Source organism: Scophthalmus maximus, chromosome 3 (genome assembly GCF_022379125.1).
Source record: "Scophthalmus maximus strain ysfricsl-2021 chromosome 3, ASM2237912v1, whole genome shotgun sequence".
Classification (NCBI taxonomy): domain Eukaryota; kingdom Metazoa; phylum Chordata; class Actinopteri; order Pleuronectiformes; family Scophthalmidae; genus Scophthalmus; species Scophthalmus maximus.
Window position 1 is genome coordinate 128,985 of NC_061517.1, and position 20,566 is coordinate 149,550.

The 20,566-nt window shown below is 43.9% G+C and overlaps 1 protein-coding gene across 1 annotated transcript; it reads right to left on the bottom strand.

Annotated features, from left to right (window-relative positions):
• Positions 1-7,512: 7,512 nt before the first annotated feature.
• LOC118317481 (tyrosine-protein phosphatase non-receptor type 1-like) lies at positions 7,513-17,227 on the bottom strand. The gene is made up of 9 exons (XM_035646221.2): positions 16,941-17,227; positions 14,812-14,902; positions 12,499-12,599; positions 11,438-11,536; positions 11,089-11,226; positions 10,772-10,981; positions 10,453-10,614; positions 9,100-9,257; positions 7,513-9,004 (listed from the first exon to the last, which is right to left on the bottom strand). Exons 1-9 carry the CDS (start codon positions 16,995-16,997, stop codon positions 8,716-8,718), a joined length of 1,305 nt encoding a protein of 434 aa, XP_035502114.1. The 5' UTR covers positions 16,998-17,227; the 3' UTR covers positions 7,513-8,715.
• Positions 17,228-20,566: the final 3,339 nt, after the last annotated feature.

Below are 20,566 nucleotides of genomic sequence, written 5' to 3' on the forward strand. Positions count from 1 at the left end.
GGATTTGTAGGTGATCCATGATAATTGAGGGAGGGGGAAGTCACTTCGCAGACGAAAAGTTCAGAGACGACACGTTGACTCTTCTCTGAACAGGATTAAAACCCTTGTTTTGACATTTGGAAGACGCTGGATATTTCAACACACTGTGATGAAGAGTTTAGTTGTGAGCTGTTGTGCAACATCCTCCCTTTCCTACACATCACCACTTGAAGAATGTTACACCCTCTTTTAAATAAGACATTGTTATCCTCCACACACATGACAAGAGCTCTAAGTGTTGTGGTTTGGCTTGAGACCAGCACAGTAAGAATTCTAATTCTTAACAGATTTCAAGTCACAGCAACCGATCCAAGTAACGTCGTTGGCTCCGATTCACTCCAACATTCGGAACATTCCTTCTTCGATGACCCCACGCAGACTTCTCCCTGCTCCTGGCCCGAGTGCTGACAGGACACAGGGAAATTCCCACACAGGATGACCTCTTTCTTGAAAGTTTAACCCGGCCCCCTTTTCAACATTTTACCGTCAATGGGCAGTGTCTGTCCGTAAACTCCTAATTTCATCATCGCCCCTCCAGAGGCCAACTGGCCTCCTGAGACTCCTCTGATAGAGCAACACAAACACACGCTGTCGCTCCGAGCTCCGCCGCGTACCAGCTGTTGTGAAATGGAAGATTTTCTTTTACCTCTGAGTCACGTTCAGAAGATGGACTGAATCAGCAGTTGTTCCTAAAACACTTTTCAATAAAACATCAGCTGCTGAAGCCTCGACCTGGAGCTATTGAACATTTGATTATTTGATCATTTCTCTTTACTTGTTTAGATCGACAGTTTCCCAGATGACAGACGCATCAACACCTCCACACACACCAGGTCATATTCATAACAACACACTGAATCGAGCTGCAATTATTTAGAACCCAAAGCAAAATTATGAGAAAAATAGATATAAACAAGTGTACATAATATCAGTGCAAGTATGTGTGATTAGTTAACAGCAATGTGCATACGTGTGTGTGTGTGTGTGTGAGATCATCTCCTTTATCTTTTTGATTCTCTATTTCAGATATTCTGTTAATTCTTTATTTTAGATATGAATTATGATTTATTTTGTGTATTCATTACGCTGGACACTTTGTTCTTTTCATGTACTTCCAGATGATTAACTTTTGGAGCTGATTGGTCAAAGGTCAAGGTGAAGGTCAACAAAAATATGCCCCCCCTAAATATGTTATGGTTAATCTGAACATCAGTGTGTGTGTGTGTGTGTGTGTGTGTGTGTGTGTGTGTGGTCATGCCATCGTGTCACCTACGATCCAACAGTTTGGAAAGAAGGTGTGTTTTGAACAGTCTTTGAACAACAATGAATCTTTGTGGCTCGGAGGAACGATACATCCGCCTTTGAGACAATCCTTCATTAGAATCCACTTATTGTTGGTTTTGGGTTAGGGTTTGTTGACAATAACAAAAATATGGAATATCAACAAAGATATGATTTAGCTGAGTCCACCGGACCAGAGTTAAGACTTGGAGTACCCCACAGTTCTATTCTGGGTCCTGTTCCTTTTTCTATTTTTTTTATCCTTTTTGCATATTATGTCTCAAAACTATTTTGCTGACTGAAAGGAAGTGGCACTAAGCTGAAGGCAGATAAAACTGAGGTTTAACTGAGTGATGCTGTAATTTGTCTTTAGCGACCGATATCGGGAATCAACTGATTCGAGTCGGATTTGATTTCTTTGATTTCAGAGTCATTATAAATTTCTCCGACAGTGTAAAAGTTTGTTTGCAAACTGAAAATGACTGATGATTGTTCATCTTCAACTCTTATGAGTCTCGCGTCACGAAAAAAGATTATCAAGATGTCTGGGCCTTTAAATCTCAAACATCTGACATTGCAAATACGCAAACCTGTGTCATCCATTAAGCTTCAATTAAAACAGATATTAATAATGTCAATTGGAAAAGTAACGCTTTGATTTTGCTTGTTTGATGACAGTTCCCCCTCTCAGTGAAAGGGAACATCGGATATCCGGACCATGGGCTGTAACGGGAAGCCAGACCGCCTGAGCTCCGGTAAACCGACCAGAACATGATCTGTCTTGAAGTGAACCAAGATTTCGACATCGTTGTTCACTTCTGCTATTTTGCAGTAGATGACTGTGAAAGCACAAAACCGACGAGCAGAAGTAACCTGCGGTCACTACACAGTAAGCATCCCTGCCCAGGTCTTGAGTAACATCATGCCCTCCTTACAACATGAACGTTGGCTTCATTAGCAACATTTCTATAATGTTGCTCCAATAAGAAGAATTTATTTTAGTTCACTTGCAGTATTTATTTATTTTTTTAACAAATTTTGGAATCTGACAGGATAATTGTTAGTTGTCTATATAAATCAATTTTTGTGCAAACTTGCACTCAATTGTGATTCGGGTGGTTTAGTTTGACAAGTGAAAATAAGTATTGTATCGTTAGGAAACAAAGAAAAGGCCTCTGAGGACGATCCTCCAGAATTGTCCTTGATTGTCGATTCATTTTTGAAACTTTGGAAAGGATCAGCTGATTTCCTTCATCTGAAAACTAAGTCGAGAAAAACCTTTCATGACATCACGTTAGATTTCATTTAAGTTTGCGTGAACATTTGTTCCTTTTTAATTTTTCATTCATTGATAAAAGAAACTGGCGTTGAAGTGGCAGGACTTCACCTATAAAACAAATCCTGACTTTAACCTTGTACTTATAGGAACTATGTAACCAAAGTGTTATATTATATAAAAAGTATTATTCTGTTGAATCTACATTGATGTTTTATCATATTGGTTCCTCCACACTTTATAACAAGGACGATGTGGAACTGATCTCTGTTCCTCAAAGTTCACCTCTAAAACTTTCCTAGATTACGGACACTCTGACACACTCGTCAATTTAGATGACATCCGGTTTTCTTTTGACAACCAGGCCTTGAAAAGTGTGAATATTATGGAAGTGAAATTTGTCCTGAACATGTTGAAGAAACGCCACCTCTAACTGTAAAGACGTCGAGCCAGTTACTGTAAACCACGGAAGGAAAGATGAATGATTTGTTTGGGAATCAGGAAAAAGGTTTTATTCAGGTCTGGAATTCTAATGTGAATATTCATACTTCAATCAGGCAATGCTGACTTTTTTATATCTTCATAAATCATGATGTCATCATATGACATCATGATTCAAACCATATGATGATGAATAATTGGTTAGTTGAAATAAGCAGTAGATCATGTTTTACTACATAAACCATTTTCTGACTACTGCGACCTATAGGGTTAGGGGTTAGTGGAAGGTTGCTCCATGACAGGGCAAAAATATGGTTAGAGAGAATAGATGTGATTTTAGATTATTGATAACAAGATAAATCTGTGGGAATCATTTCAAGTATGAAACAACAGTGTTTTGTTGAAGAGCTACTGAAACAACAACATATTCTGTCCATCCGGAGCTGCACTGTGATGAAATCCAGGATACATGTAATAGTTTTCTTGCTGTGTGGGCTTTGACAGGTTCACATTACACAACAGGAAGTAAGGTGTGTTAACGACTGTAGGCATGACGGTATTCACCACCTACTCTCGCTCAACTATGTGACCATCCTCACGTTCACCATGTTCCACCTTTCACCTCCTTCCACAGAATCAGGGGTACGCGCCCAATCACACATCTGATGGAACAGACAGATTTTTTCTATCGTTGTTATGATCAGAAGAACATCATGGGGACATCTGTGGTGAAGCCGGCAGGTCAACCAGCCTTGTTTACATTGGACCATATGTCGACGTCCACGTCATCAATTCTCGCTGCGTTCGGCGAGAGGAAGGATGCGGGAGCTTTGAAGCGCACCAAGGAGGAAGCGCCAGCTCCAATCGCTCAGTGTTTACGCTCTGACCTACATGCAACTTGGGCTACGACAGTGGAGATACTACATGTCACATGGACCTGAGTCTGACAGTTGTCCTCAACAGGAACAGGAAGAGGAACTGCTCACGGGCGAATGTCTCAACAGATGTAGAGACTGAGACATCAGACACACGGTGTGTTTCAATTTGACTTCACAACTATCAAGCTTCTTGGAAAAACAGCTGTTTTCCACACAGGTGGTGAAGAAGTGTGACATAAATATGTATGCACACACATATGATTATGTTTAAACACAAATACATACAAGTGTATATTAACAGCAACAGAATATATATGTATACACACGTTTATATATATATGTGTATATATATATCTATATATATATAGATATATATATATAAAAATGTACTTCGAAAATCCCAAAGTACCCATTTTGCAGAAACTGTGATATTCCACTGTTAATTATCACACTATTAGATTATTACTGATGAATTAATACCTATTCCACTACTATAGCTGTTTGAATTATAGATTTATTTAGCAAAGTTAAATAAATCTGAAAGGTCGTGAGATGATTATTGTCGTAGGAAAGAAGAAAAAAGTTCAGGTTTTTTTACTTAAAAAAATATTGAATTTACCTCTTTTTTTATTATTTTCCCTCTTCGTCTTTTAACGGTTATTTAAATCAAAGTATTAGAGAAGTTTAGAAATATGTTTTTGTTAAACAACCAATGACAGGTCGTCCCAACTAGACTCCTTTTTAACGAGGGGTCACGCGGCAGAAACAGCTGGACATCACGAGTTTCATCTTGAATGAAAAGTCTTAATATCTTGGGAAATACGATCATTTGCTTTGCAGAGAGTTTGATCAGATGAGCTCAATACTGCTCACATCTGTACGCTCAATATCAAGCTACCGCAACAGGCAACAGGTCAGCTTAGCTTGGTGTTATGTCTCAGAGCGGAAGGGTTGTAAAGGCTAACCAGTACATTTTACTGTACAGACATTACAACGTGATGCAGTGATGGAATGAGTACAAATAAACAGCAGGATACAATGTAGAGAAGTGACGGTACTTGAGTAAATGTCCTGAGAAACGTTACAACACTCGAGTCCCTGACGTGACGAGACACGGTCCAGTTCTTCACACTGTGACTCAGACTCTGCAGCGTCATGCTTGGAAAGACCTGACTCCCTTCGCACTCAGGAATTTCCTGATTCCTGCTCCTGCGAAAGGATCCGCATGCTATGAAAGAGACTTCTCAGTCACCGGTGTCCCGCCCAGCCTGCCGCTGGCCAGCCAGTGGGAAGTTCCAGGTTAATAAGTAAACTGAGGGCAGGGCCCAACTCCCTCCGTCAGCAGTGAGGAGAAAACATTTCATCTTTACTGAACTAAACTTTCTCACCAAAACCAGAAACATTCAAGAACATGTTGCACGGGTTGATGACATATCACTTCTCTCATTTATAACTATACAGAACAATATATCATTTATTTTAAGAAAGGACCACCGCCGTGTGTGATGTCAGCACCGACAGACCTATAAAGGAACAACTTCCGGTCCCAGTCACACCTTGGTCGCAGCTTGTCGGAGCTCGTTCCGGCTGGTGGGAGTGTTGTAACTCACTCTGTTGCATTCCTGTGCAGCACGTAGCAGCATCGGCCTCCAGGTTCCCAGGAACAGGAAGTTCCAGCCAAGACTCTTGACAAATCATCGGGTGTGTGTGCGTCTCCAGATGAGTTCTTCAACTCACTGACCTGGTGCTGGTCGGTACAGTAGAGGTCAACTGGTCGGTACACTAGAGGTCAACTGGTCGGTACAGTAGAGGTCAACTGGTTGGTTGGTTATTATTATTACACTAGAGGTCAACTGGTCGATTATTATTCTTATTACACTAGAGGTCAACTGGTCGGTACAGTAGAGGTCAACTGGTTGGTTATTATTATTATTACACTAGAGGTCAACTGATCGATTATTATTCTTATTACACTAGAGGTCAACTGGTCGGTACAGTAGAGGTCAACTGGTTGGTTATTATTATTATTACACTAGAGGTCAACTGGTCGATTATTATTCTTATTACACTAGAGGTCAACTGGTCGGTTATTATTCTTATTACACTAGAGGTCAACTGGTCGATTATTATTCTTATTACACTAGAGGTCAACTGGTCGAACTGGTCGGTTATTATTATTATTACACTAGAGGTCAACTGGTCGAACTGGTCGGTTATTATTATTATTACACAAGAGGTCAACTCACTCTTGGGCCTTGTTGAGTGGAAAACGGAAAAAAACTGTGTCCGTGTTGAAAATAAACAATATTGAGATGATTTTATACCAGTTATAAGTGTGGTGACATCAGCCATAATAGATATTAGAATTAAACAAGGTAAAGACTTTTTTTGATAAATAAAATGAGAGAAATATTCATGACCTGCAGAGAAACCAGTTGTGCAACATCAAGAAGTCCCAGAGCGCCACCTGCTGGTGTTTGAGCCCTGTTCTTAAAGTCAAATACGTTTTCTGCAACGTAATATTGTGAATGTAAAGCACACGATAAAGTACGAAAAAGATGTTTCACCATCATTTACACACGTTGTAACCAGGAGATTCATTAATTGTTATTAAATCACAATAACATCAATAAGAACTTGAACTTTACTCCCATTACATTCTACAAGGCTGCATGACAATGGACCAGAATCACTTTATTGAAAAAAGAGTATTAATGAATAACCAGAATGTGTAAAATTATCAGCTAATTGAAAGGATAAACTTCCCAATGGGAATTAAAAATAAATAAATATATGCAACCTCAAGGTCTATAGGAAGAATCTTAGTGTCTACATAAACATAACACTTTAGAAAATTTCAGCATGTGTGAAACCGGTATAGATGTTTTCGAGTCAGACTAAATGAAGATGGAACACAACATGCATACAATGTTTCATGTCCGCCTTGACAAAATACACTGAGTGAATATAAATATATGCACATTGCAGCACGTTAACTTTACTTCACCACACGTCATGCTCATTATGTTAAGCAACGCAAAGTTAGGGAGGTTTTACTAAGACGTCCAGTTTGACCCAGTTTGACCCAGTTTGGTACAACCAAAGATGAATAAGTTATAATCATTAAGTGATTTATTGACGATTATCATTAGAAAGTGAAGCAGAAAGTCACATCAAGTTATTAATACAACGATCACATTGTTGCTGTTTGATTGTATCATTCATTGAATTGTATTTCATTTTAGGGTTAGGGTTAACCCACATGTTCAAGTTTAATTCTATTTCAATTAATTTATTAATCAACAACAGATGAAACAATGAACATCAGTAATGATCTGATGTGCGATTGAAGAGTTCCCGTGTTAATTTTTGATCAGTGTTCTTTCATAAACTTAGATAATTAATGTGACATTTAAGGAAAAGTACCTTCATTCAGGTCACAGGAAAATAAACCCGATAACTGAAACACTGGGGTTGCCATATTGGAATAATATCAATACTGTATAAAGATAAATGTAAAGTCAACGTTTTAAGTAAAGTGTGTTTCTGTAGTGCTTTGTGATCTGTCACTGTTCAGACAAAAGACGGAGACGTAAATCTGTTCCGGTAAGTTTTGTTTTTTTATTTAAAAAGGAAAACAACAAATGTAAATAAAAAAATACAAGTATTTGAGCTCAGGTTAAGTATAGAAAAACAGGAAAACAGGAAAACCTGGTGCAGAGATTTAACCCTTTGTTAAAGCAGAAAATAACAAAAATTAAAACTCGGCACACTTGAAACCTGATTTGAAAAAAATAAAAATATCTCTAATAAGGTCGTGTCCTGGGATGGATTGTTCATACATTCTAGAGGAAGTACAGCTGAAGTGAACTGATGCTGCAGCAGAACTAATCTCTTCTCAGGACAAACATGTCAATTCACAAATGCAGCAGGCAAAAAAAAAGAAGGAAAAAATCATCAAAACATCTGCACCACCAGTGTTTGTTTTCATCCCTGTGCTGGTGTTTGGTTTTTGGTTTGTTCCTTAGTTACTGGAGTAAAGAGTCACATGACATGTTTGTATTGCTGGTGTGTGTGTGTGTGTGTGTGTGTGTGTGTGTCCCCGTCCGAACACACACTTGACCACTTCACAACACGCCTCAGCTGCTTTCAGACGGTTATAACACCTTTCATAAGAAAAGACGTTGGTATCATTCCAGTGTCAATGTGAACATGATCTCACTGTTATAACGTTTCTAGAATCATCACATCACACAATACCACACACACACACACACACACACACACACACACACACACACACACACACACACACACACACACACACACACACACACACACACACACACACACACACACACACACACACACACACACACACACACACAAACACACACACAAACACACACACACACACACACACACACACACACACACACCCTGGATAACCGTCTGTGTTTCTGTTTCTGATATATTTTCAAGCTGGTCAAAGATCTGAATCTACGGCTTCTAATCCGTTTGTGTCGCTAAAGACGGAAAACTTGAAATCATAACGGACACATTGGTGAAGGATGAAGTGGAAGAAGTCGTACAAGTGAGGATCCTGGTTCACGGAACAGGCGGCTACAACAAACCCTTTTCCTCAACTGATGCGATATGTAGGATCATGTCCCTGAGCGTCTCCATGACACTGACAGAAGGTCTGGATGATAAGGAGGCGGGACTTATTCCCAACCAGCCAACCCCTCCACTGCAATCACTGAATGAAACAAGGCGTGGTCCCCTAGAGGGGGGCAGACATCAGTGGAAATAAGCTCGATAACAGACATACGCACTGAGAGCCAGGACCGTGCACAGGCACACGTTGGCCAGTAGAGGGGGCCACGCCCCTGGCACAAGAGAGCTTTCCTTTTGCTGCTCCGCCTCTTCCTGCTGCTGCACCGCCTCCTCCTGCTGCTGCTCCGCCTCCTCCTCCTGCTGCTGGTTAGATGTGGTCGGAGCTCCAGCGGTCGGGTCTCGGACCATGTGACCTTGGAGCTGATCCGACGGAGCGATGTTCCTCTTTCTCAGCTGCGACTCCTGTGAGGACCTGTAAAGACGAGCAGAGGAGAAGGAGAGAAGAGCTTGAACGCCTACAGGAGAACATTGTGGTTTATCTTTAAAAAAACAGCATTTGATGAATACCCCAGAGTCCTGCTCTCCACGTGCCCGATGATCTCGTCCTTTTCAGGGAAAAATGTTGGCTCAGGGCCGTTGTGAGGGTCTCTGGGAGGAGGAAGAGGAGGAGGAGGGGTGAACTCTGGAGGGTCGTCTTCCTCGTTCGAGAGCTCTTTCCACGACTCCTTATGGGGAAAAAATATACATGATATTAATATTGTTTTGTTTTCAAAGTAGATTAAAGTCAATTGTGCTGAAAAGATCTGAAAAGACGAGACACCGAAGAAAATGTCTTAAAAATATAGTTTTCGTTCACGTGTTGAACGCAGCTGGAGATGGTCTGAATCACGACCACGGGAAAACCTACGGAACATTCTGTGGCCTCTGGAAGAGCAGCCGGAGGAGGTACATGAGGAGACTGTTCACACTCATCAACACAACGACTCTCCAGGAAAAGTTCCAGAAAATGTCCAGAAAAACATTTGAATTCTCACATAAATTGATATAGATCTCTAATGTCTGCTGTCAACACTCACGTCCCCTGGGACGAAAAAAGGAATATCTCATAATATCTCATCCCATCTTATCTCATCTTATAATATCTCATCTCATAATATCTCATCTCATCTCATAATATCTCATCCCATCTTATCTCATCTTATAATATCTCATCTCATAATATCTCATCTCATCTCATAATATCTCATCTAATCTTATAATATCTCATCTCATCTTATAATATCTTATCTCATCCCATAATATCTCATCTCATCTCATCTGCTCCTCTGGAAAAAATCAGGAAAATGTCTGAGAGCAGCTCAAGTGTAAGAACAAATGGGAGTGGAGGGGGAGGGACCTGTCTCCCTTGATGTACTTGGCTCCTTCGTTGACAGCGAGGTAATCATATATATTTATAAAACGGGTAGCTCAAATCAAGTGATCTGACTTTGATCATAGCCATAGTATATTGAGCGTCTACCACGGCTATGACGTCGAATCAGTTTGCACAGGTCCGTATCACTCCACGACTCAGGAAGTAACGACGCGAGTAAGACGCGAGTAAGACGCGAGTAGCTATGGAGTGAGGTTGAGGAAACTAACGAGAGCAAAAGGACACTGTCAGCTTGAATGGCGTCAAAACGCCTGCGAACTTAAATCGCCTCTGAACGCAGCTCCCGTCTCGTAGTCATCTCACTGACGAACGCTACAGTGTGTTGCATAGCAACACACTATATCACAGTGAAGGGTCAAACAACAACGACCCTTCACTGTGATATAATGAAACCACTGAAGTGATTTGTTGCTTTTTTGTTGCTAACCCTAACCCCTAACCCATATATATATATATTCATATATATTTATGGAGGGGGCGGGACTTGCCTGCAGGGACGTGTCTCCCTTGATGTACTTGGCTCCTTCATTGACTGCGACGTAGGAGAAGCGGAGTTGATCTGCCGTCTGGATCAAACCCATTCGATAGCGTCGCATCTCCAGCAGCACATCGCGAATCCGCACCGAGGACGAGTCTTTACGAATGGACATCTACAGTAAAACCATACATATATGAATATATATATATATACAGTATATATAAATGTATATAAGTTCTGGAGTCAGTCTGGTTATCAAAAATGAAAGTGTCATTCTACTGTGGAACAGATAAGATAAAGTGCGTTAACCTCACGAGTTCTCTACAAACCAGTAAGAGGCAGGTGTCCACGAGACAGAAGGTCCCTGAGCGACCGATGCCGGCGCTGCAGTGGACCACCACCGGGCCCTGGTCCGAACTCAGACACCCGGACTCTCGCACCTTGAACAGGAAGTTGAGGAAGGAGGCGGGAGACTCTGGAACCCCGAAGTCCGGCCAGGTGGTGTAGTGAAAGTGTAAAATCTCACGAGTCTCCTGAGTCTGCAGAGGACGAGCAGAGGGAAATCGTGACTCATCTTTTAAAGGCCAGAACCAACAGGAGGATTAATAACGAGGCACAAGACAAACGGTTTTCAAAGAAAACTCACAGACAGATTCACCAGCTCCAGCTGACGGACGGTGTAATAAGACTTAACATCCTCTGAGACCAGCGTGAGCTTGAAACCGGTGTCATCAAAGATGGCGTCTCTCTCTTCTCTCTGCGGCCAATACTGGGCACATTTAACCTGATGAAGGTGAGACAGGCACAGACAAAAGTGAGATAGACACAGACGAAGGTGAGACCGACGGAGGTGAGACCGACTGAGGTGAGACAGATGGAGGTGAGACAGACGAAGGTGAGACAGACGGAGCTGAGACAGACAAAGGTGAGACGGACGGGGGTGAGACCGATGGAGGTGAGAAAGACAAAGGTGAGACAGATGAACATATTCTTACGGATCCTTTCTCCACGACCCGGTTCAGCATCACCACTCCGCGGCTCCTTTGCTCCCAAACCATCTCCCAGAAGTGACCACAAGTGTTCGGAAGAGGTCCCTGAAAATAATCATAATCATAATGTTCTTAAAAAAGATCAGAAGGTTCCAGGTTCAACTGAAACATCATAATGTGATGACGTGATGATGTGATGAGGTGATGATGTCATGACGTGATGACGTGATGATGTGATGACATGATGATGTCATGACGTGATGATTGGATGACGTGATTTGATGATGTCATTACGTGATGATGTGACGATGTCACGACGTGATAATGTGATGATGTCATGACGTGATGATGTGATGACATGATGTAATGATGTCATGACGTGATGATGTGATGACGTGATGATTGGATGACATGATGTGATGATGTCATGACGTGATGATGTGATGATGTGATGATGTCATGACATGATAACGTGATGTGATGACGTGATGATGTCATGACGTGATGACATGATGATGTGATGACATGATGATGTGATGACGTGATGATTGGATGAGGTGATGTGATGATGTGATGACGTGATGATGTGATGATGTCATGACGTGATGACGTGATGATGTGATAACGTGATGATGTCATGACGTGATGATGTGATGACGTGATGATTGGATGACATGATGTGATGATGTCATGACGTGATGATGTGATGATGTCATGACATGATAACGTGATGCTGTCATGACGTGATGACATGATGATGTGATGACGTGATGATGTGATAATGTGATGATGGGATGACGTGAAGATGTGATGATGTGATGTGATGATGGGATGACGTGATGTGATGATTTCATGACGTGATGATGGGATGACCTGATGTGATGATGTGATGATTTCATGACGTGATGATGGGATGACGTGATGTGATGATGTGATGTCATGACGTGATGATGGGATGACGTGATGTCATGATGTCATGACGTGATGATGTCATGACGTAATGACGTGATGATGTCATGACGTAATGACGTGATGATGTCATGACATGAGGTTGTGAAGCTTCACACCTGAGTGAGGATGTAGTTCCTCTGAGCCTCCTCCACCGTGATGAGGCTGGCGTTGATGTAGTTGTTGGCTCCGAGCTGCAGACAGATTCTGCTGTGGTCGACTGAGACAAACAGAAAAACACATTAATACTACTACATAACACTATATAATACTACATAATACTGGAGCTTGATGTCATATTTCACCAGAAGAAGAAATGATCAGATCAACAAATGGTCTGTCTGTCTGTCTACTACCTTACTGTCTGTCTCTCTCTCTGTCTGTCTGTCTACTAACTGTCTGTCTGTTTATCTACTACCCGTCTGTCTGTCTATCTGTCTGTCTACTACCTGTCTGTCAGTCTACTAACTGTCTGTCTGTCTGTCTTTCTGTCTGTCTACGACCCGTCTGTCTGTCTTTCTGTCTACTACCTGTCTGTCTGTCTGTCTACTGTCTGTCTACTACCTGTCTGTCTGTCTGTCTTCCTATCTACTACCTGTCTGTCTGTCTTTCTGTCTGTCTACTACCCGTCTGTCTGTCTGTCTGTCTGTCTATTACCCGTCTGTCTGTCTGTCTACTGTCTGTCTACTACCCGTCTGTCTGTCTGTCTTCCTATCTACTACCTGTCTGTCTGTCTTTCTGTCTGTCTGTCTGTCTACTACCCGTCTGTCTGTATGTCTGTCTGTCTACTACCTGTCTGTCTGTGTATCTGTCTGTCTACTACCTGTCTCTTTGTTTGTCTGTCTGTCTACTACCTGTCTGTCTACTGTCTGTCTGTCTGTCTGCCTGTCTACCACCTGTCTGTCTGCTACCTGTCTGTCTGTATACTACCTGTCTGTCTCTGTCTGTCTTCCTATCTACTACCTGTCTGTCTCTCTTTCTGTCTGTCTACTACCCGTCTGTCTGTCTGTCTGTCTGTCTATTACCCGTCTGTCTGTCTGTCTACTGTCTGTCTACTACCCGTCTGTCTGTCTGTCTTCCTATCTACTACCTGTCTGTCTGTCTTTCTGTCTGTCTGTCTGTCTACTACCCGTCTGTCTGTATGTCTGTCTGTCTACTACCTGTCTGTCTGTCTGTCTGTGTATCTGTCTGTCTACTACCTGTCTCTTTGTTTGTCTGTCTGTCTACTACCTGTCTGTCTACTGTCTGTCTGTCTACCACCTGTCTGTCTACTACCTGTCTGTCTGTATACTACCTGTCTGTCTCTGTCTGTCTGTCTATTGTCTCTCTACTACCTGTCTCCTTGTCTGTCTGTCTCTCTGTCTCCCTGTCTGTCTGTCTCTCACTGTCTGTCTGTCTACTACCTGTCTCTGTTTGTCTACCGTCTGTCTACTACCTGTATCTTTCTCTGTCTCTCTGTCTGTCTACTACCTGTCTGTCTCTGTCTGTTTCTCAGTGTCTGTCTGTCTACTACCTGTCTCTCTGTCTGTCTACTGTCTGTCTACTACCTGTCTGTCAGTCTACTAACTGTCTGTCTGTCTGTCTTTCTGTCTGTCTACGACCCGTCTGTCTGTCTTTCTGTCTACTACCTGTCTGTCTGTCTGTCTACTGTCTGTCTACTACCTGTCTGTCTGTCTGTCTTCCTATCTACTACCTGTCTGTCTGTCTTTCTGTCTGTCTACTACCCGTCTGTCTGTCTGTCTGTCTGTCTATTACCCGTCTGTCTGTCTGTCTACTGTCTGTCTACTACCCGTCTGTCTGTCTGTCTTCCTATCTACTACCTGTCTGTCTGTCTTTCTGTCTGTCTGTCTGTCTACTACCCGTCTGTCTGTATGTCTGTCTGTCTACTACCTGTCTGTCTGTCTGTCTGTGTATCTGTCTGTCTACTACCTGTCTCTTTGTTTGTCTGTCTGTCTACTACCTGTCTGTCTACTGTCTGTCTGTCTGTCTGCCTGTCTACCACCTGTCTGTCTACTACCTGTCTGTCTGTATACTACCTGTCTGTCTCTGTCTGTCTGTCTATTGTCTCTCTACTACCTGTCTCCTTGTCTGTCTGTCTCTCTGTCTCCCTGTCTGTCTGTCTCTCACTGTCTGTCTGTCTACTACCTGTCTCTGTTTGTCTACCGTCTGTCTACTACCTGTATCTTTCTCTGTCTCTCTGTCTGTCTACTACCTGTCTGTCTCTGTCTGTTTCTCAGTGTCTGTCTGTCTACTACCTGTCTCTCTGTCTGTCTACTGTCTGTCTACTACCTGTATCTTTCTCTGTCTCTCTGTCTGTCTACTGTCTGCCTGTCTACTACCTGTCTGTCTCTCTGTCTGTCTCTCACTGTCTGTCTGTCTGTCTACTGTCTGTCTGTCTGTCTGCCTGTGTGTCTGTCAGAAGAACAACTCACATGGGCTCACGTCTCTGTAACGATTCCGAGTCTTGTTCTCTGGTAACTTGGCGAATGTACAGGGAAGATCACGAGACTGATGACGGATCTCCTGTGACACAATGAAAACAAAATATATATAAAACATACATCAAGATTATATTTATGTATATGGGAGTAATGAGTATTACATTCGGAGAAATTAGTATAAAATTAGGAGTAGTGACTATTCGGTAGAAGTAATGGAGTATTCGGTGGAAGTATTTCCTCCACCGCTGCTGAAAGCTGAAATATTTCTGTGAAACTAACGCGACATTGAAACTTCACTGAGTTGGCGTCACATCTACGACACGGATCTGATGGGACGTGGATCTGACGGGACGTGGATCTGACAGGACGTGGATCAGGACGTGGATCTGGACGTGGATCAGGACGTGGATCAGGACCTGGATCAGGACCTGGATCAGGACCTGGATCAGGACGTGGATCTGACTGGACGTGGATCTGATGGGACGTGGATCTGACGGGACGTGGATCTGACGGGACGTGGATCTGATGGGACGTGGAACTGGACGTGGATCTGACGGGACGTGGATCAGGACGTGGATCTGGACGTGGATCTGGACGTGGATCAGGACGTGGATCAGGACGTGGATCTGGACGTGGATCAGGACGTGGATCTGACGGGACGTGGATCTGGACGTGGATCAGGACGTGGATCTGACGGGACGTGGATCTGGACGTGGATCTGGACGTGGATCTGGACGTGGATCTGACGGAACGTGGATCTGATGGGACGTGGAACTGGACGTGGATCTGACGGGATGTGGATCTGACGGGACGTGGATCTGGACGTGGATCAGGACGTGGATCAGGACGTGGATCTGACGGGACGTGGATCAGGACGTGGATCAGGACGTGGATCTGACGGGACGTGGATCTGACGGGACGTGGATCAGGACGTGGATCAAGACGTGGATCAGGACGTGGATCAGGACGTGGATCAGGACGTGGATCAGGACGTGGATCTGGACGTGGATCAGGACGTGGATCAAGACGTGGATCTGGACGTGGATCAGGACGTGGATCTGGACGTGGATCTGAACGTGGATCTGACGGGACGTGGATCTGATGGGACGTGGATCTGATGGGACGTGGAACTGGACGTGGATCTGACGGGACGTGGATCTGGACGTGGATCTGGACGTGGATCAGGACGTGGATCAGGACGTGGATCTGACGGGACGTGGATCAGGACGTGGATCTGGACGTGGATCAGGACGTGGATCTGGACGTGGATCAGGACGTGGATCAGGACGTGGATCAGGACGTGGATCTAGATGTGGATCAGGACGTGGATCAGGACGTGGATCTGGACGTGGATCAGGACGTGGATCAGGACGTGGATCTGGACGTGGATCTGACGGGACGTGGATCAGGACGTGGATCTGGACGTGGATCAGGACGTGGATCTGGACGTGGATCTGGACGTGGATCAGGATGTGGATCAGGACGTGGATCTGGACGTGGATCTGACAGGACGTGGATCTGATGGGACGTGAATCTGGACGTGGATCAGGACGTGGATCTGACGGGACGTGGATCTGATGGGACGTGAATCAGGACGTGGATCAGGACGTGGATCTGACGGGACGTGGATCTGACGGGACGTGGATCTGACAGGACGTGGATCTGACAGGACGTGGATCTGATGGGACGTGAATCAGGAGGTGGATCAGGACGTGGATCTGACGGGACGTGGATCTGACGGGACGTGGATCTGACAGGACGTGGATCTGACTGGACGTGGATCTGACGGGACGTGGATCTGACGTGGATCTGACGGGACTTGGATCTGACTGGACGTGGATCTGACGGGACAAGGATCTGGACGGGACGTGGTTCTGACGGGACGTGGTTCTGACGGGACGTGGATCAGGACGTGGATCTGGACGTGGATCTGACGGGACGTGGATCAGGACGTGGATCAGGACGTGGATCTGACGGGACGTGGTCCTATGAGACCCGGACAGACTCATCAATCATCGGACTGGTCCGGGCAGCGGACCCCGGACCAACATCTCGCGGGACAAACCGTTCGACCTGAACAACAAGTGACATCTGCACCGACGAGGACCGAGCGCTCCTACCTGGTAAACCCCGGTCCAGCTCCCGTTGTCATCGATTTCCCGAAACTCGGCTTCCATGGCTGACAGTCAAGCTTCCTCCTCCTCCTCCTCCTCCTCTTCCTCTTCCTCCTCCTCTTCCTCCTCTTCCTCGTCTAACGAGGCGTCGACACCGAGCTGTGGTCGAACCGCGACCCTCGGTTCCACTCGACTGTTCCGACACTCGTTGGTTGTTTCTCAGCGCGGCTGCGTCGATCAGCTCCGTCCGGTCGCCTGGTCCGGAAACACGTCACTGGCCACGCCCACACAGACGAGCTGCGACCTTGGGTGGAAAAAAACACAAAGAGAAACAAGGAGTGTGTGTGTGTGTGTGTGTGTGTGTGTGTGTGTGAGTGTGTGTGTGTGTTTGTGAGTGTGTGTGTGTGTGTGTGTTTGTGAGTGTGTGTGTGTGTGTGTGTGTGTGTGTTTGTGTGTGTGTGTTTGTGTGTGTGTTTGTGTGTGTGTGTGTGTGTGTGTGTGTTTGTGTGTGTGAGTGTGTGTTTGTGTGTGTTTGTGAGTATGTGTTTGTGTGTGTGTGTGTGTGTGAGCGTGTGTGTTTGTGTGAGTGAGTGAGTTAGTGTGTGTGTGTTTGTGAGTGTGTGTGTGTGTGTGTGTGTGTGTGTGTCTGTGTGTGTGCGTATGTTTGTGTGTGTTTGTGAGCGTGAGTGTGTGTGTGTGTGTGTGAGTGAGTGAGTTTGTGTGTGTATGTGTGTGAGAGTGTGTAATATTCGCTGGGGGTTTTCTGGGTGTGACACAGGGTCAAAGGTCAGACCTCGAAATGTGACGTCACAAGCAGGAGGGTGCGGAAGACATATTTTTTATTTTTTATCAAATAAGTTAGAAGGTACAACTTCATTAAATAAACAAGTAAAGGGTGCAGATATTTGTCAATTAAAAAACATCATCAAAATATGATAATCAATCATAAAATGAAAAAATATAACCTTAACACAAATATCTCAAGTAGCTATGGAAGCCCATTTGTGTCAAATCAACAACAACAACTAAAAAGAAGTTAGTCATGATTAATTAATGTGGCAAGTCAGAAACATAACATTTTTTAATATGTCTAAGTGTGAGTTTGCTTTACATTTTACAACAAATCAAATTTTTGAGTTTAATCTTAAATTTTAAGTATGCAAAAGAAATAAAACAGTTTACCTCGAATTATGAATGTACAAAGTCAACATTTCTACTTTTGATATGTTATTTCATAATTTTGTTTTTGTTTTTTTACAATTTATCACATAAGTTTGACTTTTTAACATACTCTTCCTTTAGAAAGTCAAAGTTTTTTTTAATTATGACTTCAAAGTCAATAGACATTTTTTAATTGGTACCAACTCATCTGCATTCAAGGGAAATAAATTAGAAAAAAATCAAATCAAGTGGAGTTGTCTATACCAGGAAGCAGAAACCATATTTTTCAAGATTAATTGGCAGACGACATTGTTTCCTGCCACAAACAGGAGTGAGGTTACAAGAGTGATGATCAGTAGGATTAGATTCAGACGTACTAAAGTCATAACTACGATCACATGGACAGTTTGATTAAACACAGACTGACTCTAAAGTACAGGAGCTGCACTGTTAACCAGCTCCACCGGGTGGCAGCAGAACAACACTGAGGAGAACAGCTGCTGTTAAACCTCAAGGAAGAAGAAGAAGAAGCAGCCGCAGCAGCAGCAGCAGCAGCAGCAGCAGAAGATGTGGTGATGATGATCATTATTTCCATTTTATTTCAATAGGGTTAGGGTCAACCTGTTTCAATGAGCAAGTGAAAGCTCTCAGGAATTCTGAAAATTAATTAAATGCAAAAAACTGAGAGTAATAAATAAATATTTTTGTGTTTGTATCAATTTCTGTTTAAAGGAATCAGTTTGGTCAGTGGATGAGATTTGAATGGGACAAGGTTTTATCTTCAAATAACATTACAGATCTAACTGGGAATATCAATACTTTACGAGGAACAGAAACAATAAATAATCTATCACTTTCTTTTTTGTGTCTGTAATTTTCCTAATTAATCCGCTCAAAGTTTCAATCAATTTGAGTAATAATCTTTTTCTGTAAACTTTATGTTTAACAGACAAATCCAGAGAGTTTCAGTTCAGTTCAGTACTTCAGACACCAATCACCTTGCCAGTTTAACAGGTGACTTAAGTCATTTGACATAAATTCTGGTGTGAAGTTAACCAGTTGATTGTGTTCGTCATATGTAAAATACAAACTGAAACAATGTACAACGCAATTCTGCGAACATCAGAGTTCATCTCTGAAAACACCTCTCGACTTCCAGTCGCGTCGCCCTCTGCTGGTCATTCGAAAGAACACAGGTGTCAGGCACTAACACATTGGCTTCAATTCTTTAACCTGTGACTACGTTCATTTGTATAAACACTCAAGGTTTTGGTGCAAATGCACAGTATGGAAATGTGATGTGAAATCTGTCACTAAGAGTAACATCAGTACAATATCGGTGTAATATCAGTCCGTGACATCCTCTGTCTCAGGAGACAATGGAATCAGCATCGTGGCTCTTTACAGTCTTGTAAGCAGCTTCTGTGAAGCTCAAACCTGGAGCCAAAGGCTCTGTTGCACCTCGTGCAGGTACATGTTGCATGTGGCTGACTTGAGGCCGCCATGTCTACACTCCTTTACGCCCCATGTGTTGTCTCTCTTCACACCTGTCCTTCTCCAGACCCTGAGGTCTGATGTTGCTGCCTCCCACACTGCTGGGTTGATGTCGCAGGCCTTCGTGTCACGCTTGTAGACATCTTTCATGTGACAAACACGGCCAAGCCATCGGAGATGTCTCTGGGTTAGCAAGGTGAACGTGCTTGGGATGCCTGCCCGTTGCAGGACATCCCTATTGGGGATGCGGCCTTGCCAGGTGATTCCCAGGATCCTTTGCAGGAATCGGAGATGGAGCACTTTGAGTCAATGTTCTTGGCGAGCATACAAGGTCCATGTCTCGCTGCCTTACAGAAGCGTGCTGAGAACGCAGGCCTGGTACACTTGTATTTTAGTGTTGGTCGTCAGCGTGGTGTTCTCCCATTGGTCAGACGTGTCACTGTCGTCTGAGGGAGTCTAATCTCCTGCAGCACACCGGTGTCAATGTTGAGCTTCTTCAGCTCGTGGTCAATGACTGCCATTTTCCTGGAGTCATCAATCGACATGCGGTCCTCCGAGAGGCCAGGGCACATGACAGGTCCTGACATTCCAGCTTGTCAGTCTTAGAACTGGTTTCTTGGTTTGTTCGTGATTGCCTGGTGCAGTGTTGACGGTTTGCTTTTTGGGTTTTGCCCTGAGCTCCATGCAGGCAGACCGTGGCGGGTCAGCACTCTACTAGCTGGGGGCTGACCAATGGGACACGAAGGCCCCTCCCACCGTCGAAGACCAACCGTAGCACCCCATCCTACGCCAATTGGACTTAGGCTTATAACTCGTACCTGCTATCTCCTGTGACGTTGTGACGCTGTGGACAGCGACGCTGGAGTGACCTCTCCAGGGGGTCAGCCTGGGGGGGTGTGGAGGTCCTGGTCTGTCCAGACACCAGGACCCCAGGACCCCTCTCGCCCTCTCTGGTGACATCCACAGGAGAGCAGAGC

Excerpts from the sequence above, each read along its gene's own strand:
- LOC118317481 (XM_035646221.2), bottom strand. The coding sequence starts at position 16,997 with ATGGAAGCCGAGTTTCGGGAAATCGATGACAACGGGAGCTGGACCGGG. Across the intron at positions 12,600-14,811 it reads TTACAGAGACGTGAGCCCAT|TCGACCACAGCAGAATCTGT; the intron begins GTGAGTTGTTCT and ends TGTTTGTCTCAG. Across the intron at positions 10,982-11,088 it reads TGGAGCTGGTGAATCTGTCT|ACTCAGGAGACTCGTGAGAT; the intron begins GTGAGTTTTCTT and ends CGTCCTCTGCAG.